Genomic DNA, 12,042 nt, shown 5'->3' with positions numbered 1-12,042 from the left:
TCCGGCGCACGCCCAACCAAGGATGTGCGCCGAGCTATTAAAGAACCATAAGTGTGTTAGTTCAGCACATATATCCATGGCACCTCTGGACCGTGACGCCATGGAGTCTTATACGACTTAGGGTGTCCTAACTTAGAGCAACCGATGCCAGTGATCGAGATCAGGACTACATTTGTCGTAGTGACTATACCAATTTTGTTGTGGTCAGGGTAGCTCTATTCGAGAATGACCTGGCCAGGGTGACTAGGTCAATGTCGGTCGAGATAACCAGGTCGATGTTGTCTTCGACCAGTCTAGGCTACATTTTGTATTGACGCTCTTATCTTAGAGTGATCTTTTGAAACGTCTTAAGATACCTCTGTCCTCTTGTATGAGTACACGTCAATATGCAACAGAAGTCATTACACAGGCTTGGCAGGTTACTTACTCGCGTAGGCACGAGTATCGGCAAAACTTCGTCAATGTAAAACTCAGACACTGATTTCCTAGGTGCGCGCATGGTCCACGATAGTTTACCCACTAACAATATTGCTTGATAAGAGATCCTTTTGACAGTATTACATCCTTTGATAGGTATAGGAAATGAATCACTCCACGTTAAAAAATCGTCGGAGAAGTCACTGCATACGAAATTTGAAGCCAAACCATTTTGGAACGGTAACATTCAGAAAACATCCTGTAATTTGTACTTCTCCACTCACCTGACGCCGTCCTCCCAGAATCAGTGGTGCGGTCCTAACTCAGGTACAACAAGTATTGCATTCAAAATCCAGACAGCTACGGCAACATCTGTTACGTGCAAACTGAAACGTCATAAAGGTAACACACAATAAGGGATGATAAGAACAAAGCAACCGGAATATTGATTCCCAAATATTTGATACGTACGTTCTCAGTTTCTACTATGCTGCACATTTTCAGGATTGTAAATGGTCAGTCGTTAACTGCCAATGAAGAGGAGATACCATTTTTAGATTAAAAAGTCCCAAAATCAGTACAAGCAGAAGTGCAGAACTTGCGAAGGAAACTGAAAACATTTAAGGCGCACACAAAAAAAAAACGTTTCAGGTAAACTTGCTATTGCCAGAAAATACTATACTCTTGGGCTCAGTTTCTCAAATTCGTCAGGTGCCGTTCGTTTCTTCCGGAATGAAGACATCAAACAATTACTAGACGGTTTGTTTTGCTAATTTATATAAGTTTTGATCAGCTGAAATTATTCCTGCTTCATTCCTGAACAAACGAACAAGGCCTCAGAGCCTGTTCGGTTGTTCCGGAATTCAATAGGATTCAACCCAGTTCATCGATGCTTATATTAATTAGACAAACAATCCGGACTGGAATCGTTCAGAGCTACCGTTCCGTAGGAACCGAACAGGCCCTCAGGGTCCGTTCGGTTATAGTGGAATAAAGCAGGATTCGTTTCAGCTCATCTAAATATATATAAATTAGAGAAGTAATCCGGCTAGGAATCAATCCGGACCTCCAATCCCTGAAAACCGAACAGGGCCTCATGCAGCTCGAAAACAGATGGAACCAACTTCCTTCGCTTCTACCGAGCTATGAGACGCATGATATCACACTCCACACAATGACAAAATTTCCGTGGAATCAGAATTATATAGTAGAGCAGTCAAGTCTCCAACAAATTACCTGCTTGGATCGCCACCGAGTCCGGAACCGCGCCCAGTCAGCATGCATCAGTGACCACGTGTCCCGTGAAGAGGGACACAAAACCTAGAACGAACAGCGCAGTTCCGAAGAACACCGAAGAAGTCGGCGCCTTCCCTCGGAGAGGTGGCGTCGCAGCCAGCCAGTCCGCCACCGGAGTAGTACGACCTGGCTTCCGCGTCAGGCTTCCTCCCCCATTGACGGTCCGCACCAGCTCGAGCGCCTAGAACCTCCGCTCCGCATGCAGCGCCCACCTTCCGTTCAGGGTCCGCCTGCTCTAGAGTCTAGATCGTGGAGGAGCAGAGACGTCCATTGCGACGGCCGACGGGAGGAGGCAGGCGTGTCCGCGTATGAACGGGACCGGGACCGGGGGTTTCCACTCTGCACAGTGCCACAGTGGAGTGTGACGATGACACGGACCGTACGTCGTAGGTGCGCTGAGTTACTAATTAATGGGCCGTCAATTGGTTGGTCCACATACTGATACCTAGATTAACGGGCCGGATAACGTGAGACGGTGAGAGACAGGCAGGCATCATCAGCTAGCTTGCACTCGGTCCATCTGTTTTCTGGGGAAGAAATAAGAAGAAAAGAAACGAGTTCCACGGTACTCGTCCCGCCTCGCAAGTTGGTTTGCCGTACGTCGCACTGCGACCGTACCATTACCGTTCACCCGAGGGACAGCATCACTGTTGCCGATCATGGATGGCACCCATGTGACTCGTGACCCTGCCACGCCACGGCTGTCGACCATGACAACCAACAGGACGGAGGGGGTCGAGTCGAGGTCGAGGCACTGCAAATTGCTAGCTGCGCCACCACGGCGGCCGGCCGGGCAAACCAACCGGCACATCGCTAGGGCAGGCAGGCAGGCTCACACTACCCCCACTCGACCATCCCAAACGACAGCGGCAATCATCCGGCCAGCGCACCCTTGTCACGGGGTGTCAGCGGGAATTGAAAACGAGCGCTGCACCTGCACCTGCACCTGCACCTGCACTGGCTGCATGCATGCATGCCGGCCCGGTTGGCAGTACGTACTAGTACAGCATACGAGCACGGCTTGCCAAGCACGTACACCGCTCGTACAGGCAGGCAGGCAGGGTACTGGCTGGCTAACAAAACAACCCGCCCGGCCCGACCTAAAGCCAGCGTCCGCACGGTACTGCGCAGAGCAGCCACGGAAGCCGCCAACTTACGGGTACCCGTACGTATCTCCCCCGACGCCCAACACGGAGATATTATTTCCCCCAAAGCCAAGACATACCCCCCATTCCCCAGCCAATCGGCCATGGCCCGCGCTGTAGCTGACACTGACGACTGGACCGGGGCCGTACGGTCCCCGCCGGCCGGCCGGCCGGCCTGCCTGCTGCGTACCCTCTCGGCCTGCCCCCGCACCGCACCGCACCAGGCTTTGCGGTCGCTGTGCGAGGCTGCACTTTGACAGGTGGGACACGGTGACTCAGGTCCCACTGGGCAGTGGGTGCGCTCGGCGGTGGATTTTGGTACGCGGTGCGCAAAGCCTTTTGTGGCGTCTGGTTCCGGATACGGGATCTTTCGAGCAAGTGGCAGAGCCGCCTGTTTTCTAACCCGTCACCCAGGCAGATCTTAGCCAATGACGTTCGGGACCCACCTGACGGAGACTCCACATGTCATCCGCGTCTCCCTATGGCCCGAGTCCCATTCGGGGTGAGGGACGGAGCGAGGCGTGTAGTCACTCACTCACACAGCGCGCAGCCTTTATAATGGGGCGTGGCAGTGATGCCACCGCACAGCGTCCCGCGGGTCCCGCCTCGGGCTGGATTGAACTCATCAATGACACCCCTCCATGTGCCCGCGGCCCACGGTCACGAGACTGGCTCGTGGCCCCACACCGCGCCAGCACGGCTCCTGCCGCTAGCCTGTCTCAGTGCCTGACGGGAGATCCCACGTGTCAGTACAGGTCCTTGTTCCCCACCCCGGGTCACCCCCACACTCGCCTCGCCTGCCTGGCTGAGCAGTGAGCATGGCTGCCTGCTCCTCCCCGGGAGGCTCGTCTCGCTGCCCGGTTGCTTTATATGGGGTGCCACGCCACGCCAGCGTGGGTAGCATACCGGCTGTACTTCCAGCAGCAGCATCATCAGCCGCCGCCGCCGCCGCCGCGCTTCCACTTTGTCTTGAGCCCTGCCCTCAACGACGACTCGCGGGCCGGCAGCACAGCACGTATAGCTATGGAAGGAAACGGTGGCGCGGGCGGCGGTAGCGGAAGCGCGGCACCGCCCTGGGATCTCGCCATGCACTGGGCACCCGCCGTAGTGTCGTCCTACCCGCCGCAGCCCTTGGAGCTGCAGCAGCAGGAGCTTACCTGCCTCAAGCTGGGGAAGCGGCCCGCCTGCTGCTGGGCAGGGGCGCCGGGCAACCAAGCGGCGCAGGTCCACGGCAATGGCGGCGCTGGTGGCGCAGCTGCTGAGGGTAAGAGGAAGGACAAGGCGCCTGCCGCGGCGGCCGTGACGAGGTGCCAGGTGGAGGGGTGCCACCTGTCGCTGGCGGACGCCAAGGAGTACCACCGGCGGCACAAGGTGTGCGAGGCGCACTCCAAGGCGCCCCGGGTCGTCGTCCTCGGCGCCGAGCAGCGCTTCTGCCAGCAGTGCAGCCGGTCTGTTCATATTTAATTTAACTCGACTATATACGTTACTCCATACATAGTCCGTGAGAGGTAAACCTTTGGATTGATGAGAATAACATGCATGCGCGGAACGTCGCGTTGTTGTGTGTTTTTTCTGGCTGCACATACGCGCGTGCAGGTTCCACGCGATCTCGGAGTTCGACGACGCGAAGCGGAGCTGCCGACGGCGTCTGGCCGGGCACAACGAGCGGCGGCGGAAGAGCAACGCCAGCGAGGCCATGGCAAGAGGCGTCGCGCACCCACACGGTACGTGTCCCTCCGTCCGTCCGTCCGTCCGTCCTTCAGTCAGTCCGTCGTGCCCGGCGTTCTCCGATCCGGATACTGTAACTGTGCAAGGGGGCGTTTGGTTCCCAGGCACACACACACACTACACTACTACGGTTGTGGCCTCGCTCGCCACACACAGCCTCTGGCCGACGTTTCGTTGATGAGTACAACGAGGCAGGCACAAGTGAAGAATCACAGCAAATTCTTCGTTGTTCTCCCCTACGATACAGTGGATTTTCACCGTCACAGCGAAAACCAAGCGTGGCTTTGTGTGCTGTGTCCAGGATGCGAAAATCAAGCTAGTCAGGGGCCAGCGCCCATGCGATGCACATTCACGGAATCACTGTATCGGTAGCTACAGGATAATAACAGGAGTGTAGTAGTTTAAAAGAGAGAGAGAGAGAGAGAGAGAGAGAGAGAGAGAGAGAGAGAGAGAGAGAGAGACTCGCTCGCAGGGGTAGTTGGTTTGATGCCGGGAAACATGGAGAGGTAGCTGCTGGCAAGGCACGAACAACGAAAGGCTAGTCCTCGGGATGTGCGACGTGCAAAGCCCGTTGTTAGGGCACGGATTTTCACGCGTGCCTTTATGTGCACACCTGCGGGCTGCGTCCTGCGTCCTGCATGCTTGCTGTGTGCTGGGGGTCTGGTGGGGTGGGGGTAGGCCGACCGTGCTATGATCACTTACACTTACACGGTAGGACGTCTCTCACAGTGGCAAAATTTCCGGTCACAGTAGAATGTGGGGAAAAATTCCTGTCCAAATGCAAGAGGACGTAAACATCCCATCCGATGCAAGAGAGCTATACTTATAGAATTCAGAAGAAACGGTTTAAAAAATAGAGTAGCTATTATATACGTAGTACATCATAGCCAGCTTGCTCATACGCGTAGGTCGGTACTCGGTAGGCCTACGTACCTCCATACCGCTCTCAGCGTAGCGTAGGAGCCGTACATACGAAGAGTCATGTCGCGTCTAGGTACGTCGGAACAAGGACGACCAAACTTAGCACAGCTAGCGTATCTACAGTGCACAGTACAGCTGCCGCCTGCGCGAACGAATCTATACTTCTGAGCGAGCGAGCGTACTCATACTTCAAAACTCGTTATACTTGATCAGCCATTAATTCAGCAGCCACACGAAAATTCTATACTGCAAAATTGATCGCATTGGGTTTGTATTTTTCTTCTTCGTCTTCTTCTTCTAACGACCAAACTGCATGTAATGCAGGAGTGACGGCTTTCGGCCACGGCGGCTTCCTGCCCTCGCGCGGCCTCGTCCCCGCAGGGTCGTCCCCGGCGGCGGCTGGTGCTCTCTCTCTTCTGTCATCGGCCAGAGGCAGCGTGGCGGGCGCCAGCGGGCCCTGGCTGGTCACGGCGGCGCGGGAGGACATCCCGGCGCGCTCCAGCGCGGCGCTCGACGACCTTATCGCCGAGAACCGCGCCGCCGCGCTCCTCGCGCGGCAGTACTTCGTCTCCGACCGCTCGCCGGCGCCCAGACGGGATTTCGTCGCCTCTTCGACGGCGGGTTGCTCCCTCCAGCAGCAGCAGCACCCGCCCGACCACGACCACACAGCCGGCTGGCACCCGCACCCCCACCCCTACAGTGGCGGTGGCGGTGGCAGCTGTGGTGGTCGGTACCAGTACCACCACGTGGCGCCGCCGAGCGCGTGGCACGCGACGACGCTGGACCTTATGCAGCCGACAGCAAGCACCACCGCCGCTCCCGCCACCGCCGGCGCAGCGTTGTGGCCAGCAGTGCCGGAGAGGGCGGGCGCGAGGTCGTCTCGCTCTCGCAGCGAGACCAAGGATGGCGACGCGTCGGGATGTAGCGGCTTGGACGCGTGGGCGCCCACTGGTGGAGCTCGTGTGCTGTGATCGCCACGCGATCGACGAGCGTGACGGCCATTATATATGTTGCGCCTGTAGTGGTCGATCGGGTGTTGCGTGGTGCCTGATGTCCCAAAAGGGATGTGTAATCCAATGTACTTCGGGATGTGCTTTTTTTTTGGTAATGAATCATGTTTTTCTCACCTTCGCTATGCGGTCTTCTGAATCGAAGGTCGATTCTATATTCTTTACTTTTTTTTTGGGGTGATAATGCCAGCACAAGCGATGAATGTTATCGTGTCCTCTGTCCCCTACTAGGCAATATTTTGTAGAGTGTAGTCAGCACAATAGGAACGAAAACGGATACCAGTTTTTTAATAAATATTTATAAAAGATAAACATCAAATTTATCATATATCTTCTCAAATGATAGATATAAAATTCAGATACCATTCGGATATGGATACAGATACTTATTCATCTTTTTTGTCCTACAGACCAAATAATGTAAAAACCAACTCACATAATTTTTTTATTATTATATATGTAATAATGTGCTTTATAACATAAAAAAATATTAACATAAAATTTTATACTTATCTATTTTAAAATATTAGATTTGTCCTAAGAGTTCGGGTATCCATTTTCATCCCTACAACACAAAATGGCAGGGGCCACAGTATTACCACCCCAAGCACCGTTTGATGAAAACCTACCAAACATGGACTGACCTACCACAGTAGCACTTCCAACGAACTGAAATGGAGTGCTCCGTCCGTGCATGATTATGTATACAAACGGATAACCTTAACCATGCACTAAAAACGGCTAACTTTTATAGGTGAAATTAATTTCCGTGGGCCGCTACTAGAGTTCTCTACGGAAATAAGTTAATTAGTTTAACGAGCCCACGGAAAATAAAGTAAGGCCCTGTTTGGGAGGGCTCTGGCTCCTCTAAAACTGGCTCCAACTGTTGCTCTTTTAAAGGAGCAGCTTCTCTGCTAGAGCCGATGTCTTTTATAAATCGTTTGGCAAAACAGCTCTTTACTGAACGCCAGTGAGAGGCTGCGCGTGGTGGGAGAGGCTGCACGTGGTGCCTGCGCACTGGGATGGGCGAGGAGCCGGTGCGAGAGAAGGTTTTTTGGGCTCTCCGGCTCTTAGGAGCTAAACTGGCTTCTGCTCTCTTTAAAGAGCCATTTCAGCAGACTCGTTTGGGAGAGCTTCGTCGTGGAGCCGGAGCTGGAGCCACGGGAGAGCCGTCCTAAACGGCCTCTAATTATCGTTGGGTAAAGTGAACAACACATGGAAACTGATCAAATTATGTCGGTCCATACACGAGCCCAGCTGTCTGTTGTCCTTAGGTTATTGCAGGCTACCTAGAAAAAATTTGGGCCCAAGTTTTGTTTTACAAGAGACATGTTGGGGGGAGGGGTGCATAGGTACCAACTATTCATTATAAGCTTGGAACACCATTTATCAATCATCCACCGGTCTGTTGTCCTTAGATGGTGGCTCCACAAAATTGCTTCAGCCCTAACCCCTAATCTTGGCTGTGAAATCCCTCAAAGCGAGCCTAACATTATAAAAACAACTATGTTTCTTCTCTTCCACATTTACCAACAACACAATAACACAAAAACGTTGAAGTGTAGCTTTGGGATGTCCTGAGGACACAGGAGGTTGCTCAGGAGCACTTTGCCGCTCTCGTGGACGTCGATCCCAAGCCACTTCTAGAACCGCCTTGCAAACTCACAGCGAAAGAGGGTATGTGTCGCTGTTTCCAGCTCCACCTGACAATAGTCACAAGTAGCATCTTCAACAATCTTCAACAATTTTTTTCAACAAGTAACAAAGACAAACACGCGGCTAAATCGCACACAGCGCCGGCAGCGAGGACCAACGGGGCAGCTGCGAACCCAGAAGGCCAGAACACCGGATAGAGGAGCATCATTTTTTTTCCAGGCGAGACCACACCTCCACAGACAGAGGCCGAGCATGCCAGCCGGACGAGGACGAGCCTTCGTGTCGTCGAGCAGGGCCCGGCGGCCCGTAGCTTAAGGAGTGGCATGGACAAACTCTGCAGGAGCCTTGGCGGCAAGACGCTGTCTGCGGCGCGAGGGAGCACCAGGACGCTGACGGCGCGGCAGGAGCAGCGTCAGAGGCTGAGGCTGAAGCGTCAAGCAAAGCAGCAACAGAGACAGCGCAGCGGGGGCAGCAAGCGATGGGGAGCGCGGTGGCTAGGGGAGCGGATGCAGCAGGGCGCGCGGCGCAGGGTGGCACTGGCCATAGGCGAGAAGCGCGAAGGAGGCCGAGATGACCAGCAGAGCAGGTGTGGGGCGGGACCGAGAGGCTGGCCGCTGGAGAGAGCGATGGGGCGATCGCGCTGCGCGCCAGAGGGACTGCCACCATCGGCATGTGCAGACGGGCCCGCTCCGAGGCGCGGCAGCACAATCCGGCACGGCGGCAGCGGAAGCACAGGGGACAGAGGCAAAGCGGGGGGCGGCAGCTTTTGCGAGGGAAGCGCCACCCCACTGGGATTGGAACGGGGTTGACGGAGCGGCGGGGGGCAGGAGAGCGGGCGGTGGAAGGGGGTCTGTACGCGAGGGATCGGCATCTTGCAGGAGGACCGGATTGCCTGTGGCCGGAGGCGCCACAGGCACAGCACCGCATGGGGTCGCTCGCGGCAATCACGCACGAAGTGATCAGACTTCAGAGGCAAGGCAACGGAAGCCAGCCGAAGGCGAGCCCAACTTCGGCAGTTTCCAGGGAACTGGAGGAGGGAGCGGTTTTGAAGGCGAGGTCGTGGCCTGTAGGTAGGATTTAGGCGGGGGCGAGTTAAAGCCAGGACGGAGGTCGTTCGGCGCCGACAAGATGGGCATTTGCTCCCCCATCAGCAGCAGCCGAAGGCACAGTCCGATGTCCCCATCCAGCACGTCTGGTTGGAGAGCAGTAATAGCGTCTTCTTCAACCCCCGGCAGCCGAATTGCAGCAGCAGCCCGCATGGCGGACGGCAAACAGGGGTGAGGCGTCAACGAGAGGACCCAGCCAGCCTAAGCGGCCCAACCCAACTCATCTCGAGGCGCCGGAAGCTGCTCCACGCCAGCACCAGCCTCGGTGCAGCGCCGGTTTTTGAAAAGCTGTGCACCAGCGAGACTGTTCTGAAGCTGTCATCGCCCGACGGCACCTGGTACCCAGCGAGGAAGTAAAGCTGCGTGCCGACGGCGGGCATGGTGAGGTAGAGCCGCTGGGCTGAGAAGACGGCGAGCGGCGACCGGTCGCGCAGGACGGCAGGAAGACGCCGATGCTGTAGTGCTGTACTAGCTAGCAGCCGTGGTTGGGCGTCGTCAGCGAGCATGCCGTCGCCCGGGTGAAGGACTTTCGGGACTATCAAAATTTTCACGAAACAACACTGTAATTTAGATTAGCTTTTGTGTCCATTTGATTCAATAGTGAGGTTAAGTAAAATTGTTGGTTCATGTCGGTTGTTTTATACTTTTACGCCGTCATCGGTGCTCCTGATTGGAACTTGCTATGGTTTGGAATTTGGATACAGATCAGAACTATTTTTTATCTGTACCAAGGTTGCAGGCTTACCGAATATTGAGCGCTTATGAAATCTACTAGAGAACCTGAATGCTGCAACGCTTTCTTGTTTTATTTCTTAATTGGCATTCTTGGCTATACACAGTATATCCTAAATTCCTAATTAATTCAGCCGTTTGCTTGAAACCCAAACTAAACATTCTGACCCTTTGTCATTCAGGTGTGCATATCAGCACCGTTCGCAAGTCAAAAAAAAAAGGCCAAACACCCCTAACAGTTACTAGCTATCTCTGAAGTAATATACAGGGTTTTTTTCATAAGATGGACATGGCAGAGTTCAAGATCGGTAGGCTGGATTGCCAGCCGCCACTAAGGCTCAGAAATGTGCCCATTGCCGTCACCCCGGAAGGATTCTTGTGCTGTCCATCACAGGGCCGCGCTTCAGAAGACAGCGAAGAGCCGGCCCAAACCAGCAGGAAGACGCCGATTCTGTACTACAGTACTAGCATAGCAGCCGTGGTTGAGCGTCGTCAGCGAGCATGCCGTCGGGGTGGAGGACTTTAATTTTGGGTCTAAATACTATCAAAATTTTCACCAAACAAATGCCCGGTCGAGTCGAGTCGATTTTATAATACGTCTCGAGTAAAATATCTTTTCTTGCATATTAAATTTGAAGAGACTTAGGACCTGTTTTGTCGCTATCTAAGTTGTCAAACTTTGTCTAACTTTTATGTCTAAGCTTAGTTTTTCAGTTCAAACAACTAATGTTAGACAAAGTGTGACATAGTTAGCCACGAACCAAACACACTCTTAATTATATAAGCCCCCACAAGCTAACTCAGCCAAACATTATGCCTTCCGAATTTGTTTATTTAAAAAGTAGTGAGAGTGGTTCTCACAATCAATACTCGGTGGTGGTCACCACTAAGGCTAATCACAATGGCTATTTCATAACACTTTTTTCAACACCGCCGCATCATCAAAAGTGTCGTGAAACTAAGAATGAAACAATGTCTCTCAGTGTAAAATTTCACTTCACTATTTTATAGACTAGCATACCAATTAAATGATGCAACTAAATAGTCAATAAAAAACAGTGAAATATGTGAAGATGAAACAAGTCACTCTCAATGGATGTTTCACACGATTTCCAAGACCATGGAAACCGGATTGACATAGTTTCATCACATAAAACTCATTTATCTTAAATATATAGTGATGCGACACACTATTAAATGTGCATAAACCCATCATAAAACTACCATTGTAAATAGCCTAATGAAGCTATAGATGTTCACTTCGAATTAAAGCCTTTTGGAATGCCGCAGCTGTAATTTATAGACACTGAAAAAATAGTAGTAGTTGATATGGATTAATTAAAACCAAGCGAACAGGTGGTTAGCTTTCTAGTCCTAGCTACATATATGGTGCTAGATGCATGGCAGACCTGTGGCCACCTAGGGAAGAAAGAACAAAGCATGAACGGGCGGGGCACTGCAAGAGAAACTTTACCCCCCAGTGTCCACTGTCCAGTGACCAGACCACATTGATGAATGAGCATGTGGTGAGCGTGCTACTTAAGTTACCGAGGACACATCACCTCCGTGCATGCATGCATTCACACTCATCACACCAGACACACACACAGCAGTACTCCAAGACTTGTGGTACTGGCAGCAATATAAAAAGGTAGATTAAATTCTCTTCAATGCAATACTGGCCCTGCAATACCTTTGGGTCTGGCTGGCCGGCCAGGTTTCATTTTATTCTGCTACAGGTTGCATTGAGCTGATCCATATCCCTACCAAGGTATGTATCAAGAGCTTTATGAAGAAATAAACTTCGAGGCTCCTTGTTGAAGCAGGCGTAGTCGTGTGAGTCATCACTACTCTCCTCCTAGTCGGGTTTCAAATTAAAAACCCCTCTGATATCTCTGCGGCTTGGCGTTGGTAGTATTTGTAAATGGAGTACGCATAGAGATGGCAATGGGTACCCGAAACCCGAAACCCGATGGGTTTTTACCCCATTAGGGTACGGGTTTGGGTCAATTTTCATACCCATGGGTTTGT

The 12,042-nt window shown here is 52.8% G+C and overlaps 1 protein-coding gene and 1 long non-coding RNA gene across 2 annotated transcripts; both read left to right on the top strand.

The window, feature by feature from the left end:
* The first annotated feature begins 3,772 nt into the window (after window positions 1-3,772).
* sbp21 (SBP-transcription factor 21) lies at window positions 3,773-6,607 on the top strand. The gene is made up of 3 exons (NM_001318379.1): window positions 3,773-4,306; window positions 4,455-4,582; window positions 5,832-6,607. Exons 1-3 carry the CDS (start codon window positions 3,882-3,884, stop codon window positions 6,476-6,478), a joined length of 1,200 nt encoding a protein of 399 aa, NP_001305308.1. The 5' UTR covers window positions 3,773-3,881; the 3' UTR covers window positions 6,479-6,607.
* A 1,249-nt stretch (window positions 6,608-7,856) lies between these two features.
* LOC100384191 (uncharacterized) lies at window positions 7,857-9,889 on the top strand. Its single transcript, NR_151697.1, has one exon. It is a non-coding gene; the product is annotated as an uncharacterized lncRNA (long non-coding RNA).
* Window positions 9,890-12,042: the final 2,153 nt, after the last annotated feature.

The sequence above is a fragment of the Zea mays genome, chromosome 10, assembly GCF_902167145.1.
Source record: "Zea mays cultivar B73 chromosome 10, Zm-B73-REFERENCE-NAM-5.0, whole genome shotgun sequence".
Lineage (NCBI taxonomy): Eukaryota > Viridiplantae > Streptophyta > Magnoliopsida > Poales > Poaceae > Zea > Zea mays.
This window is presented reverse-complemented; position numbering and strand designations above follow the sequence as displayed.

What these genes read in the sequence shown, in the direction of transcription:
- sbp21 (NM_001318379.1), top strand. Translation starts at nt 3,882, where the DNA reads ATGGAAGGAAACGGTGGCGCGGGCGGCGGTAGCGGAAGCGCGGCACCG. An exon ending in TTCTGCCAGCAGTGCAGCCG is followed by an intron (nt 4,307 to 4,454) that starts GTCTGTTCATAT and finishes ACGCGCGTGCAG; the next exon opens with GTTCCACGCGATCTCGGAGT. An exon ending in AGGCGTCGCGCACCCACACG is followed by an intron (nt 4,583 to 5,831) that starts GTACGTGTCCCT and finishes CATGTAATGCAG; the next exon opens with GAGTGACGGCTTTCGGCCAC.